Raw genomic sequence first — 16,476 nt, 5'->3', positions numbered from 1 at the left:
CACGAGGTCGCGGGATAAAATCCCGGCCGTGGTGGCAGCATTTAGATATGGGTGAAATGCAAAAAAAAAAAAAACGCCTATGTCGCGTGCACTGAGGCCACAATAAAGATCCCCTCACCGTCGAAAGTAATGCGGAGTCGCCCACTACACGGCGTGCCTCGTACTTACATCGTGGTTTCGGCCCATAAAGCCCCAGAATTCAGTTTTGTTTCGGGACGTTAAGCGCTGCAATCTGTAACTCACCTATAAAACCGCCACCCCACCTTCTTTTATTCGGGATAGGCAGTAGCCACAGTCACCGTCTAATTCAAAACAATATGTCACAGAGCCAGGGAGCGAAAGTCGGTGCATGGTCCACGGCTACCGGCCCAGCACTATTTCATTTCACAGCGATTGCCAAGGGGCTAATGATAGACGACGTAGTGGCGTGTTCCAGGCTATCGTGCTTTCCAGCTGAGTCGCCCTCTTCTCCGTCCGCAGACTGTTGTGTTTCATAGCGGGAACCTGGCGGGAAAAGAAAAAAGAAATGCAATCTATGCAATCTAGAAATGCAATCACACCAGAGAAACACTATGGAATCGTGATCACTGGAGTTGCGACCCCCAGTTTGCATCTGTATACGTACGCACAGCGCGCGCATGTCTGTGTGTGCGCGCGCTATGAGAGAAGGCTATAATGTATGCTATAATGCGCACAATTAGCTTGCACAGCGTTCAAAAATACAAGAAAGTGCATATGTTCCCGCCCCAAATCATTACATTGCTTCCGATTTCCTTCGCATTTAGTTAACGGTCGCAGTTTCTTTTTCTTTGATTGGCGGCCGTATGTAATTTCGTCGGGATTAAAATCAAGGGCGCACTAACCTGCTCATGCTCAAAGCAAAATAGAACCGCCGTTTCTGCTTCTGAACTCTTCTGCGAGCTCCGAGGCCCGCATAAACGGTCGCTTCGCCATTACATTTGTTACTTCATTCGGAGATCGGTCTTTTTTTGCTGTGTACAGTACAGACCACAACGGAAGCACCATAATGCTGTCACAATGCCCATTATTCGTCATTTTTTCGATACTGTTGTCTGTGCCACAAAGCTTAGACAAATTCCCAGTGTCGTAAGACGAATATATAAATAAGGGACAGCGCATATACTGCACGCGATATCATTTAGTCGGTACAACCTGCCATCAATAACGTATCGCAAGAAGCCAACAAATAAGGACACCAAGGACTATATAGAATAAGTTACATGTACTCATTATTTGAATTAAGGACATGATAAATTAATGGAAATGAAAGTGGATAAAAAAAACAACTGGCTTCATGTGTGGCACGAGCCCACGACTTCGCATTACGCGTGCGATGCTCTTACCAATTGAGCTAGTGTGGCGCCGTTTTTCATGGGGTATTCATGTTTATGCATTAGAACTAAACCGGGGAGTGTTAGCCAGCGCCTTACCTCACGGCCTTGACGGAGGATGTGGAACATCCTTTTTTGTCACAGGCATCACGTGTATGTCGCAGGCGTCACGGTTTCATTGCGCAGCGAGGCCTCGAATCCGGCAATGTTGATGCATTCAGGTAACATGCGTGGGTTTACTATTACGAGACCATGAGACGAGCCGCCGCGAGAATGACAATGAAGTGTCTGGGCTTTTGGTGTGAGCGAGTGTCTGCCTGCAGTGGTCTGCCTCCAGTGCTAGGACCATGTAAATAATCTCTCTGGTCTGTGTCTTTCCACATGTAACCTTATTAACCAGTTGCCTTGAACCAACAAGTCCCGTACTCTTCACGCCTGCGACAAAAAAGGAGGTTCCACATCCGCCGTCACCGCTGTGTGTGAGGTGTGGCGCTGACTGACACTTCAAGGCTTAGTTCTAGTTGCAAAACACAAATACCCTAGAAAGTGGACAGAAATACGGCGCCGCGGTAGCTCAATTGGTAAGAGCATCGCATGCGTAATGCGAAGTCGTGGGCTCGTGCCCCACATGCGGCCAGTTGTTCTTTCATCCACTTTCATTTCCATTAATTTATTATTTCTTTAATTTAGTTAATGAGCACATGTAATTTCCCCTATGCTGTCCAAGGTGTCCTTTTTTGTTGGCGTCTTATGACATGACTAATCAAAATCGGGCTCCTCGGTTTTCTTTATTCTCGTTCATGAATAACGTAGTCACTTATTCTTCCTTCAACGTTCAGGTTGTTCAACTCACTTTGTCCCTGCCCTGAGCATTCTGGATTACATTCCTCGAACCGTTTATTGCCCCTTAGCTTATGTTTCACTTACATACCACCCGCTAAATGACATCTCAACACGACAGATTAAAAGCACCGTGCTCGGACGCACGAAATCGCCCTCACGCTGACAAAGCATGATCGGGGAAGTCACTGAAGCAGTGGCGTTGTGTTCCTTGAATATAGCTACGAACTCGTGCTGTTCTTGCACCGGTGAGAGGTCAATCTTGAAGCAATGTTTTTCAAGAACTGTGAATATCGTCGTGAACTCAACATTCCCTACATTATCTTCAAAGCATTGGTATGAACGAATGAACTTTATTCCCCTTTTAGGAGAGGGGAGGGGCAGGAGGGGAAGAGGGAAGTAAAGCAATGTGAACAAATGTCTCTCCTATAATCCTCATTTCTGTTAATTTGAAATCCCCGTACCAACAGCTGAAGGATGCAACAGTCAGGCTTTCTTCATGACATCGAGCACATGAAGCTCATATAATGCGTGTTGTTGCTATGATAAAGCTTGGCAAGAACCAATGAGACGGCCATCTCATATAAAAGCAGTTTCTTTTTCAGGTGATATTCAGAACCACTGTCTATTACGCAGGAGCAGTACACACTAACGAGACGCTTGATTACTGGCTCTTGGAGCACAGAAAGGAACGCCAGAAGTTATCAAGTGAAAGCCACTGTGTTATAGTATCTATGCACGTTGTTTCTGTTCACTATGGGATGGAAAAATAACAAGGTGCTAGTGCCAGCCATCTGAATGGCTTACTTTCAGTCCACGGCACTCCTCCTAACCAGAAAGAACATTAAAACATTTTAAAGTAGAAAATAAAGAACAAGCAAAATAAATATACTGGACCCTAACGCACATCAGTGCACAGAAATCGCGACCAACATAAGTATCGACACTGGATGGATGGATGGATGGATACAACTTTCTTGTACGTCCGGCAAGGTTTAACGCGACCCGGGCTCAGGTCTCCCATGGAGGAACGTCAAGGCCCTGCCTCAACGCCGCCTCACGGGCTTGCTGGACTGCCCACGTCTGGATTCCGAGGTCTGAGCTGCGCAGAGCGGCGGCCCACCTCGACGACAGGGTCTCCGGAGTCGAGGTGGGCCGACTCCGGAGGCTGCCATCCCTCCTATAACTACATTGCACTCCCACAGCATGTGTTTGAGTGTTGCTGGTCCTTCCTGGCACAATTTGCACGTGTCGTCCTGATGCTTATCTGGGAAGATGCGTTTGAGACGGAATGGATTAGGGAACGTGTTTGTCTGGAGTTGTCGCCAGGCGACGGCCTGCCTCCTGTTCAATTTGGGACTCGGCGGGGGGTATATCCTTCTGGCGTTCAAATATGCACTGGTGATGTCGTTGTATCTTGTGAGCCTGTCCCGTTCTGCTCGAGAAGCGTTCGCTATCGTGCGAGAGGCGTTGCCCTGTTCGGCGCGGCGGGTCATGTCTCGCGCCGTCCGGTGCGCCGTCTCGTTTAGGTTCGGGAGCGCGTCGCCTTCCGTGGTGACGTGCGCGGGGAACCATATGATCCTCGAGCTCGCTGTTTTGGATCTGCCCGCTTTGGCGAGAATGGACATGGCTTCCTTGGAAATTCGACCTTTGGCATAATTCTTTACTGCCGTTTGCGAGTCACTTAGTACGACTACGCATTCCTGTTCTGTGAGGGCTAGCGCAATCGCTACTTCCTCCGCTATTTCTGAGTGTTTGGTGTATACACTACATGTGGTTCTGATTTTTGATTCTGCGTCTATGACTACGGCGGCGTATGTTTGGCCGTTCGCATATTCGGCTGCGTCGACAAAGCGCGCGTTTCTGTCCCTGCCGAATGAACGGAGCAGAGCCTCGGCTCTTGCCTTTCGTCTACCTCGGTTGTAATCGGGGTGCACGTTTCTTGGGATGGTTGCCACCGTAATGGTCTCTCTGATTTTGTTGGGGATTTGCATTTTCTGGCCGTGCTGGTTGTGGTACGTTATGCCGAGCGTGTTCATAATGTGTCTTCCCGTCGTGGTGGTCGACAGGCGTTCGAGCTGCGAGATGCGTTGTGCTCCGGCTATTTCTTCTATGGTGTTGTATATGCCCAGCTGAGTCAGGAGCTCGGTGCTCGTTGATTCCGGTAGGCCCAGGGCTATCTTGTACGTTTTCCTTATGAGCGTGTTAATCTTGTTCTTTTCCGCGACGTACCAGTTGTGGTAGGCGGCTACATAGGCGATGTGGCTGACAACGAATGAGTGGATCAGTCGAATGACGTTGTCTTCCTTCATGCCCGCGTGTCTATTGGTTATTCTCTTTATGAGTCTCGTGGCGCTGATGACTTTGCCTTCGATCTTCCTCACGGTTTCACCGTTAGCTCCGTTGGCCTCAATGATCATTCCGAGGATTTTGATCTTGTTCACTTTGGGGATTGCGTTTCCGTCTTGGGTGTACAGGCGGATTTCCTCGTACTCCCGGGGTCCTGTGTAGCTCTTTGGTGGCATGCCTCTGCGCGTGGGCCGGTAAAGGAGTAGTTCGGACTTGCTCGGGGAGCATTTGAGGCCCATTCCTTGGAGGTACTCTTCCACTTTGTTAAAGGGAAGCTGAAGAGTCTGTCGAATTCAATAAGACGCTCATATACGGATGCGGGAACCTTATAAACCATGTCGGTAAAATTTGGGTTTTTTTTTTCAATTAGGAGCGACGTAATCGTCGGTTGAAATTGCGCTGTAGCTCCGCCCCCCTTTGAGTGAGCGAGCGGAGCGGAGACCGGAAACCGCGGTGTTGTGACGTCAACTCTGCTTCGTTCCTTCGCAGCGTCCGCGACCGTGCCTGACCGCGCTTGTTTCTGCGTGCGTGCCATCGTGTATCTGCTTCGATCGACCCTGCATTCCTTTGTTGGTGCGTCTGCGTGTATGTAGAGTGGTAGCCAACGTGCGTGGTAGTCAACGTGAGTGGTAATCAACGTGAGTGGTAGTCAACGTGAGTGGTAGTCAACAGATGAAGGTCGCTACACGTACCGCATGAACCGGGAAGCTTTTCGCGCGTTTAAACCGTCTTTGTAGATTGCCGACAGCTTTGGACAGCGCACAAATGCCGACGATCGCATCCCCGCTTACGTTCCACGAGGAGGCATGCAGGAACACAACACTACAGTTGTTTGACCAGAAACTAGCTCACTAGATCACCGAAAGATCGCCGAGATCACTAGATCGCTTTGGAAAAAACACACTCACTAAAGAGCATTTCCAACACGAGGAGATCACAAGGCTTTGCTTTCGTTCGCGTCTAAAGCACTGCTCGCACCAGCGTCGTTTGCTTCTTCGAGAGGCCGGCTCTTCGCAATCGGCTCGTACATGTAGGGAGTAACGCCGAACTCCTCAGAAAGACGCAGTCTCTCTAAATTTTCCATTACCGTCTCAGAAAACAGCACCAAACTACCTGGCACCGCGCTTCATGTGTAGCGGCAGCGGTCGGCAGCGGCAGAGTTGACGTCACGACGCAGAGTTGACGTCACAGGCGGAAACGAGACGCACGAGCTGGGCGTGTCCGCTGCTGCACTTTTCGTCAAAATAAAATATATTTGCGCTTTCTTTCGCTCAATTTGGATACGATATTCGAATTCGGAGGGTTGAAAACCATTATGTACAGATGTTCACTCATTTTTTCTGGAAAACCTTTCAGCTTCCCTTTAATGGCCGTTTGTAGTGCGTGTTCAATTTGCCCATCACTGCCGCGGTCTGCCCATATCGTTATATCGTCTGCATATATAGCGTGGTGGATTCCTTCGATTTCGCGTAGTTTGCTGGGGAGACCCAGCATGACTAAGTTGAAAAGGAGCGGAGATATAACTGAGCCCTGGGGAGTACCTGCACTTCCCTGGGCTCGTTCTTCGGACTCGAGGTCGCCAACCGTGAGGGTGGCTTTGCGATCGTTCAGAAAGTCCCTCACGTAGTTGTAGGACCTTTCCCCCAGGTTCAGATTAGACACTTGTTTAAGGATCGACTCGTGAGCGACGTTGTCGAATGCTTTCTCCAGGTCTAGTCCTAGGATGGCTCTGGTGTTTCTTGTCTTGTCGTCAAGGATCTGGTTCTTTAGTTGTAACATGACGTCCTGCGTGGACAGGCGGGATCGGAAGCCTGTCATGGTGTGGGGGTAGGCTTCCGTCTCTTCTAGATGGCTGTTGATACGGTTCAGGAAGGCGTGTTCCAAGACCTTACCCACGCACGACGTGAGAGAGATTGGGCGTAGGTTCTCCAAACTCAACGGCTTTCCGTGCTTGGGTATGAGGGTATGCTTGGGTATCGACACTGGAGCATCTATTTTTTTATCTACCCTCTTGCCTACAGCGCCATTTAAGCATCACAGGGGGTGGTTATACAGAATAAAGTGAACAAACATAGTAGTACATAAAGAACACGTTTTACAGCAAAAACAAAAACAAAACTTAAAAGTGATACATAAGGATAGTAATGCGTATTACCAATGTAAAATTTTAAAGGATCGCCTTAGGAGCTCTATAGTAAAACCAGAATGGCATCACACAACCATACAAGGACGTTGTTCCAATGTAATGCAACCAGCAGTTACATACACATATTGAAAGAAAGAAAAAATCATCCACAGTCGGAGCCAGCAGGAAAAAAAAATTTAGGAGCCGCCGCAAGGGCCTTATTATCAAGTAACCTAACAACTCTATATAGTAGGCAGTCGATGCCACTCAGAAATGATCTTGAGAAAAATAGTACTTTTGAAAAGATGTGTTCTGCAAATATATTTTCTCACGTTGAGCTAATAAACTGTTCGTTTGGATGTATAATGCAGTTGGCAAATGTGCTTATTATGTTCTATTTCAATTTGAGGATAATTTATAATGTTATGAGAAAAAAAAAGCTTTTACTATAATGCATGTCTTCTTCTTTTATATAGAAGCTCTATTCTAATACTTGTTTGGTAGCGGCAATACTAATACTAAACTATTGCTACTAATGGTAGCGGTAATACCAAATTTCTGGCAATATATATACGATGCTACAATTTATGGGTTCTTAATTTTGTCCCGGTCGTTTCCCGTAGGTGGATCCCATACAGTGGACCTATACTTTAAGGTTTGTTTAACGTAGCTTTTTTGTAGAGGACCACGCGCTTTTTGAGGCAAAATCTTTGCATTTGGACGTAAAGAACTTAACACCTCACGTGTCTTCGCTTTAATGAAATCGACGTACATGTCCAGTGTACAGCATACTTCATGAACAAAGTCTCTTGATTGAATTGTGCAGGGAAGTCCTTGCCTGAAACCGGTGATGTTTTGGAATAACGAGGTTTTGATTATTGATATGTTTCATAATATTGGGGTGCACAAGACATGCTCTAATACACTGCACACAATACCCGTTAAAGATATCGACCTGTAATTTCCAACTATTTTGTCTCATTCTACGCTCCACACACTGACACTTAATGATAACGAAAGAAATGCACTGCGGTTGGTTAGTGGCTATGCCATAAAGGCTATGGTTATGGCATAATTTCGGACTCGGCTCCCCGTAGCAAAGGCCATATTCCGGTCTCCGCGAAACGACAAATCTCCGGTTCGTTGAGATTTCGACGCACGTTAAAAGAATCCGAAGAGACCAGAATTAATTAAACCGGAACACTAAGCCGCCTTCAAGAGACAGGGTGCTCGATTATAATGCCATCAAACAGCGCTAACTGTAGGACCGTTAAACAAAAGAGACGCACTTCGGTTGTCTTATCGTTCTATCACCCACACAACAATGGTCGCCCGCCTTCGGCACGCGCGCCAGCGAGCCTCGAGGCGTTGCTCGCCATTAGTGCGCGGTCTTCGATAGCGCAACGGAAGGAGCGGCGCGTTGTGCGCGAGCGCCACCTGAGCGTTCCCGTTGGCGAGCCAACAGCAACCTGTCGAAGTGGGCTCACGTTTTATCACCAAGCGCGTCGCTTGGGCGCGCTCCAAGCGCGCAGCGATCTATGCGTGTTGCTGCCGTCGCCGCGCTGCCCTTGGGAGAGGGCATCGCCGAGTGTCTGTAGTAGTACACACTACGTGCGAGATGCGAGGAAACTGTATATCTGCGCAATCGCGCGGCAATGAATCAACCGGGAGCCCCCCCCCCCCCCCCCCAAGGCACGCAAAACAGCGCCGACGAGTAACAGGTGAGCGAGGCCCGCGCATGCGGCGAACATTGCGCAATGCGCACCCATCGCATATCCTCCCGTTTCTTCGAACTCGCGTGCCAAAAGTTTGGAAATTGAGACGCGCGCCGGGCACTCTGGCGGGGTATTTAGGGAGAGGGAGCGAGATTAGCGATTCAGCAGCAGGTTGGCCAGGAGTGAGGATCGCGGGCAACGCACACGCCGAGGCGGAGCCTGGCGCGGGCTGTGTGCCAGATATGCGCGCACGCGAGCTCGCGCTTCGAGGGCGGGCGCGAAGTTCGATACGTTGCGAGCGTGCGCGTCCTTGTACGGGTTGAGCGAGGCGGGCAAACCCCGCCTGTATTCAATTTCTGCAAGAACCCGCATCAACATCTGATTAACGGCGCGAGTGAGTCGATTTTCGACTTGCCGTGTAACTGTACTAAGGTGCCTGCACCACTTTCACGACCTTGGCGTGTGGGCATGGGAAATTTCGACGCAACAACAGGAACACAGGACTGTGGTCGCAGAACGAAATAGGTCGTGTTTGGTACAGAAAACTATGTACCTGCAGTATCCTAAAGAGATGGACACACGGATTCCGCAAGCTATTTGACGAAGTGCGCTTGTGAAGCACTGTATTTGATGCAATAATCATTATGAATGTGATTGTAGTGTTGAAAAGTTATTAGTAGTACCAAAGAAAGACAGCGCTTGTTGTAGATCTAAAGACAACCTCTTGCACATGCATTAATATGACTCAGTCAGTCAGTTTGATTTATCTATCTAAGTCAGTTTTGCCATTATGGTCACACACTTTTAATGCGTTACCATTCTTCGCACTTTCCGAGGACTAACGATGTTAGTATCTATGTATGCTTCTATCTAGCTGTTTTCCTGGCAGCCTGGCTCATCACTGTGTAGTCCCCTGGTCAAATCGTTAAGGCATCGGGCCGCTGTTCTCAGGGAACAGGGTTAAAAGACCAACCGTCGGACCAACTAGAGTCACTGAGTATATGCGGCAATGTGTACATATACAGCGGTCTTCAACAAAACTCTTTGCCTCCGACAAGGGTCACCATGGATGCAGCACTGGATATGCTCCGCAATTCAATGAAGCTCTGACGCCGACTTGGAGCACTGGGTATGCACCAGTAGGTGTATGCCACTCACAATTACGAAAAAGATGTTTTAAGTTTATCCAATGCCGGGCGGAATCAAACCCACGTCACACGGTTTCCACAAGCACAGCAAGACGACGCTTTATCGGGCTTCGCCACAAATGCATCGGGCATGCGCCGCTTTTCAATGGACGTCTTTCACGCCAACGCTTTAGCGAGCTGCGCCATGAATGCACTGGGTATGTGCCGTTCTTCGATGAGCCTCTCGCCAGCTTGGGTCACAGTGTATGTGCCTCTGGGTTTGCGGCAAGGCAAGGAACAATTCTCTGCGTTCGGACGCGCGAACGCGCCATGCGTTTCGGAGGCCATGCGTTTCGGAGGCTATGCGAAGGCTTTGCGGTGGAGCCGCCAGACGGCGCCGAGTGTTCTGAAGGAAGCGCGAAAGCGAAGTTCCGCTGCAGTGCACGCCTCACACACAGCTCATTTCGGCGGTGACAATACGTTGTGTCGCTATACTGATTCAATGTTAAACGCATTACCACCGACAGACATCGTGTGATGGGTTCTGCCGAAATTTCTTCGCATGTAACTTACGCTATTATTAGATGAATTGATTTCATTTGAAGACGCTACGAGGCTACAATAATTACCGCAAACAAGAGAAACTACAGCGCATTACATAGGTAGGGTGACTTCAAGTATAACTGGGCTTCTTCTGCTCGTAACTCTTTCCTTGTCGATTGGAATTCGAATATCGAAACTGTATTCTCTATACTTCAGCTAGCACGGGAAACGAAGTTAAGGGGAAGCTTTAGCTTGTGGCGAACTCCGATTTCCCTATTCAAATATACGTAAAACGCAGAAATGATTTTTGAGAGAACCACATGACCAATACAAATGAAATCTGTTGCATTTGACATAAAATTAAATTCTCAGAATCGTAGAAAGCAGAATTTGAAATCAGGATCGAGAATTTTTACAAAAATTTCCTGTAAGTGATATGTTTCGCAAAAATTAAAGCGCGTAGCTTACAAATCTGTAAATCTGCACGAGAAACTGCTATCGCAGTTCTGTAAACTTAGTCTCTTAGAACATCGAAAGCGGGCAAATTTGACACCTGAATTTACAACTTAAGTCACATTGTTACCATGTTCGCGAAGGTTTGGCAACAGTCCTACTCACAGTTTAACGGTGTACTACAGGGCGGTGTATAATACATCAGTTTTGTCCGCTTTAGATGTACCGTGAGTAGCAGTTAACAAAATTATGATATAGCTTTTTTTATTCCCGAGTTAGACTCACTAGTACTGTAAACTTGATCCTTGAATTTTTTGAAGTTTTGCGATCATCTATTATTTTCAAGAAGTCACTAGATTTTAACTTTTGCCTTTTAATTACAACAAATCTAATTCACATCGGTTATAATGGTTGCCGAGAAAAACGATTTCTCCGTTCCAATGTATTTAGATAGGAGCTCGCGAGCTAAAGCTTCCTCTTACTTTTGATATGCCTGACATTAATCAGCTTAAGTTCCGTGTCTTATTCGTATCACTAATTAGAATATTTAAACTGACGTTGCAGGTCGCGAATGATACTGACTGCTTCGGCAAAATCACACTCAACACTGCATGAAATTTCGTAACCAGTTACGCCAGCATATATAGTTAAATCAGTACCATACTTCGCAAGTTTTAATGATAAACCCCAAGTTTACCCTGTTAGCACTGCTAGGCAGGAAAAGCGCCGTCTTGCTCTGAAGAATTCGCTCGTATTAATCCTTGTGAAAATGTTCTGCATCATAGTAGTTAAATTATTTATTTCATTTTTCGGTGTTTAGTGTGTGTAGCAGCGTGCAATAACCTCCTTTCTATTTGCTTAAAGCGGGGGAACTCTTTTAGGAACTGCCAACAAGACCAACTTTCTGAATTCGCGACGGCATCATAACCTCAAGGACCCTCATTAATCTATTGTACTAACATGCACATTGGAAAACCGATAGAACACGTCATAAGGTGTATCTGAACACACCATGAAGAGAGAAGTCAAAAGAAAGTTTTGTTCGATTGGACGGGTCTTACATTCTGTAACGCAATACCTGTATCACTTAATAAAGGTATACTCGCATACTATCTGTCTTAGTCGGGTCGAGCGGCTTTAAACATGCATGGTAACCGCGTGTAATTCTCGTCCTACAGTTACATGGCGGGCTACGAAACACAGCGCGATGGAGGTTCCCGGAAATATTTTCGTACTTTCAAAGGGCACGGAAACGCTTTTTGAACTCGGCAAGAAAAAGAAATTCTCAACCCATACACAGTGCTGCCGTGTACATGTGAGCTACATAATTTTTGCTGCATTCTCTCGCACATAGATTGCGTGCTCTCTGCTGCGGCTTTTAGACTCTCCCCCCCCCCCCCCCCCCGCTTATTGCTGCCTTATGCGACGTCATCGATGACGTTATGGCGGCCCCGACGGTCCATAGACAGCATTCATTGGGAGATCGTGTATGTGGCGCGTGTTACTCGTGAGCGACTACAGCGCACGCATGACCAGTGTTCCATAACTTCTAGCAAACGGCAAAGCGGCGGTTGTTAACGTGTACGGCCCGTCCTGTCACCATTTCTTTATCGCTCTTGGACGCCTTTGACAGATGCCAATCTTGAAAGGTTACCAATATGCACATCTCGGAAATTAAAAAAAAAATTAAAGAAAGGAGCAATAGGCAGGGCACTACTTATCGGAAGCGTAGACTGTTGGGCCAGTTGGCGCATCGAGCAGTGTCGTTGAACTGAAATACGGGCCGGAAGAAACGGAGTGGTCAGGACAGAGCGTCTGTCCTGTTCACTCCGTTTCTTCCCACCCGTATTTCCGTTCAACGACACTACTTATCGGTGCCACCCCAGCTGGGATAAAAGACTGCGCTGAGGGGGAATAGGCACCAGAAAACATTGCACTCTATGTACACATGCATCCGTTCCGAATAGGCCCTTTTCCAATGTATCCCCATAAATGTATTCCTTGAAATACGTACAGCGCACATTATTCCAGCGTGTTCATCAGTTTCAAGGAGAGATGTTTCAGGGCCCCTTTCTGGTACGTTCGCATGCACTTTACGTTCTGTTCTTTCACGTTCATTAGAAAGCGAATGCCGTGGTCGTGCCGAACATGCTTCGTTCTCACTAATATATTGCGATATAGTGCGCAGTTGTACTTGAAGCTTTAATCGAGGACAATGATGTGCATAAAGAAAGCAAAATTACAGACCAGCGAATAACCTCGGCTCTGGACTCATTTGCTGCGACAGCAGCCGGCTCTGACCACGGACGCCGTCACCTTCTAAAGATGATGCTACTGGGGACCTCCAGCCGTGGCGCATGCCTTCCAGCTGGACCGGCCAATTAGAATCGAGTGGCGCAGGCAAAAATGTAATAATTGAACAAACCTTTAAAGGCGAGCAAATGAAACAAAGCGAGTGAGAAAAATGAGCGAATTGACCAGCCAGGCGCGGATGGAATAATTTTTTGCGTTTTTATTGAAAGTACAACTTCCTCACGACGCGCACAACCTCGTCTTCCTTCGCTACAATATTGCGCTGCGTTCTAAATGCACCCACCACTCTCAGAGTGTGCGCGGTACACAAAACACCGTGCAGACTGTAAAAGCGCGAACGTTGCGCAACGTAGCACGCCCGGATCCCATCTGCGCACTGCCGCTGGGTGGCAAGAGTTTGGTCCCGGTGGTGGGTACGATTTCGACCCTTCGCCGGCGGGGTTCGAAGACTGGGAAATAGCATGGCGACGACAACGCATTAACGACAACGTGGCTGTGACGGCACGATAACGGTGGCGCGACAGAAAGGATGTACTACAAACGGATACAGCGAAAGGCAGTCAGTTTCGAACTACGCTGCTACAGTCGCAGAAAACACGGATGGGCCATATTTCGGAGCGGAGACAGAGAGATAAGTGATAACGAAAAGGCGGAGATGGCAATCAAGCTGAGCCCGGTTGGCTACCCGCCACTGGAGAAGGGAAGGGGGACTAAAAGATGAGGAGGAGAGTTGACAGTGTACGCGCGCGCACACACGCATGTGTGTGCTTGTAGAAGCGGAAAAAAAGCCGAACCGGATCACGAGCCTCAGAATATTCATTCTCTCACCCTGGAAGTAATTAACATACAAGAGAAATGGCAACAACGCATATTCTTTCGGGAAATCATAACCACGTATTGACGTACATTCACCAAACCAGTGCAACGTCGAAGTTCAGTGGTATACGGGAAATACCGTACAAATAGACTTAGCCATAGAGAATCAAATGGGGAGGTTCGAAGCACGCACTTCCTCATGCTTCCATTTCACTTATGGGCTATGCTAAACAGCTATGAGTACTATATAAAACGCGGTTTGGAGAGTGCTGATTCGAGTGACAAAAAAAGAAGTGCTCTGTACCTTTCAAAAATGTTTAGCGCTCTCTCTACCGTAAGTACATTCACACGTCGGCGCCGTCAACAGCAGCAGCAGCATCAGCGGAAGCCCATGCAAAAGCGCTGTACGGTGGAGAAAGAAACGGGGCGGGCCATAATACGAGTGTACGGGGGCAGACCACTTTGGCTGGACGACGTAAGTGGCGCCGCCGACGGTCAGACGCCAAAGCTCCAGGCACGCGCGACCGCGCGCGCGCGCGTGCGCGCGTCAGGTGCGCACTCGAAAAGAAACACAAGCAACGGCGACCCGAAGGTGCCCCCGCGTAACCGCCTGCCGCCCCCCCCCGTCTCCGCCGCCCCCTTCAGCGCGGTTCCCCCGCTGTTATTGCTGCCCCAAAGTACCGCCGAGGACGAGTCACGTGACAGCGGCATACGGCAGATGGCCTACCGCGCCGCCGCGGCACGGATGCTCGGGCACACGACACGCACGCTGTCCCCTCCAGCGAGAGAGCACAGGTGGGCGGAGGAGTGGAAGGGGAGCAGCGATGTGTGCACGGGGAAATTGCGGATGATATCCCCTTCCGTTCCTCCGCGCACTCGCTTCTTTATCGATTGTCCGCGATCGTATCGGTATAGCTGCCCATGTTTGGCTGCCTTCGCCCCTCTCCAACTTTTGTTATTTTCTTTACTCATTTCTCTTGTCCTCTTTTGTTATCCCTCCTCTTTGTTTTGGTTCTTGCTTTCCAATAATCTCTGCGAAGCGAGAACCCGTTGGTTCGCATAATTGCCTCTTTCCTCTTTCGTCAGTTTTATTTTCTTCTTTTTTTCCCATCCAATTGCTGCTACATCGCCCTGGTTAAATATTTGTTGGTCTATGCTGGATGTGACAAGTGGCATATTCATCCCATGGTTACGAGGGGATGATGATGCGCGTATGGATCACAAAGAAGCACGTTTTCTCGCCGCTTTTGAAGCACACCTATCCACGTCGCAACTCACATATTCACGCAGGCTACCGTGCATTACGATTAGTGCCTGTCTCTACAGTAGGATACTGGCGCCTTTCACAGAGTATTGTTTGGGGTAGCAACCATCTCTAAATACACCGGAGTGGTGCATAAGAAACGTGAGAAAGATCTCTGTGGGGAATTGCCGGGTCACGAAGCAGCTTTTTCCGAAGAAAGACATTTTATAATTCGGAACATTCTTGGCGAATCATTCTTGAAACAGCCCAATGGTCTGTAACGACTATCTGGCGACTATCTCGCCGTTTTCGTGCGCCGATCCCGAAAATAGTGCAGTTTAAAATGTGGGCCGTTCTCACGCGTGCGTTCCACCAGGTATGTGCCGCTCTTCAGTGAACCTTTTCTGACTGACAACTTGGGTCGCTGGGTGCCGACAACAACAAACAGCCTTTCGCGCTACACTCCGCATCAGTTCGCAACACGTCGCAAAAGTATTAACCGTTCGCTGGAGAACCCTTGAATGATTCATCAGAACAATTCCCTACCAAACCGTCATTGTGTTGCATTACCTATGTGTCAGTGGGAGTGTAGTTTGCTTATGTTTTCTCAGTGACCCATTCTTCCTTATTCAAACATAAAAACCAAAGAAATACTTAGTTCCATCCATGCAGAATTCCCCGCACAAAAAAAAAAGTATGAACGAAGGAAATGTTCCAAGGAAAATACGCTCTTTTCGTGCATGTAAACTTCGTATCCAAATCAACTCCACGATTTATTTATTTATTTATTTATTTATTTATTTATTTATTTATTTATTTATTTATTCTCTCGAAGATGTGTATTTGGCAGGGACTGTCACATATGATGTATTTTCTCCAGCTTGTCAGCAAGACATGGCGGCCGCATTTCGATGGGGGCGAAATGCGAAAACACCCGTGTACTTAGATTTAGGTGCACGTTAAAGAACCCCAGGCGGTGTAAATTTCCGGAGTCCTCCACTACGGCGTGCCTCATAATCAGAAAGTAGTTTTGGCACGTTAAACCCCATAATTTTTTTTTTTGTCAGCAAGAATATTCAGTCATGAAATCGTTCCTATGCTTTCTTCTACTATCAGCCTTAGTTTGCTGTTATTCCCATATAAATATTACATCGCACTTCTCAAACAAGTCCAAACAAGGGAGTATTTCACAGTGGTCGAACAAGGTACGTAGATCTGTAGTCAATGTTTCGAAAAGAGGACTCGTCTTCTGCAGGGCAAGAGCTGAACGGCCACGAAGTGATAACGTATTGCGGAAGATTTCGTTAACGGAAACATGAATTATGCTTAAGTCAGTGAAAAACTAAGTATCATCCTCAGAGGATAGAAATTCCGGCAGAAGCCGTCTCCCGGTGACGGTCGATGTTGATGCGACTAGCAGCAAATGCGTCCCTGCGTGCACGCGCCGAAATGCGTCGTGCGTGGAACGCGTATATGCTGCAGCGAGGGGGGCTCCTCCCTCACGTGCGCTCTTCGGGCTTACAATAAAAAATAAAGTTTTGCACCCGAAAAAGAAGCCCGTGCAATAGCACCGTTTTTCGTTCGAAGTCGGTTATGTTGA

At 47.9% G+C, this 16,476-nt stretch overlaps 1 protein-coding gene across 2 annotated transcripts in view; it reads right to left on the bottom strand.

Moving 5' to 3' along the window:
* Nucleotides 1-341: 341 nt before the first annotated feature.
* The window catches only part of LOC139048582 (uncharacterized), a 303,847-nt gene continuing 287,712 nt past the window's right edge, over nucleotides 342-16,476 (bottom strand). For both annotated transcript variants that reach the window (XR_011507776.1, XM_070523003.1), the window contains exon 5: nucleotides 342-504. Coding sequence is in view for 1 of the 2 variants with exons in the window: in XM_070523003.1 (XP_070379104.1) it covers nucleotides 380-504 (125 nt within the window). In the remaining variant the exon portion in view is untranslated. The remainder of the gene's footprint in view (nucleotides 505-16,476) is intronic.

This window comes from Dermacentor albipictus, chromosome 1 (genome assembly GCF_038994185.2).
Source record: "Dermacentor albipictus isolate Rhodes 1998 colony chromosome 1, USDA_Dalb.pri_finalv2, whole genome shotgun sequence".
In the NCBI taxonomy this organism is placed as follows: Eukaryota; Metazoa; Arthropoda; class Arachnida; order Ixodida; family Ixodidae; genus Dermacentor; species Dermacentor albipictus.
Note: the sequence above shows the minus strand (reverse complement) of the source record. Positions and strands in the feature narration are given on the sequence as shown.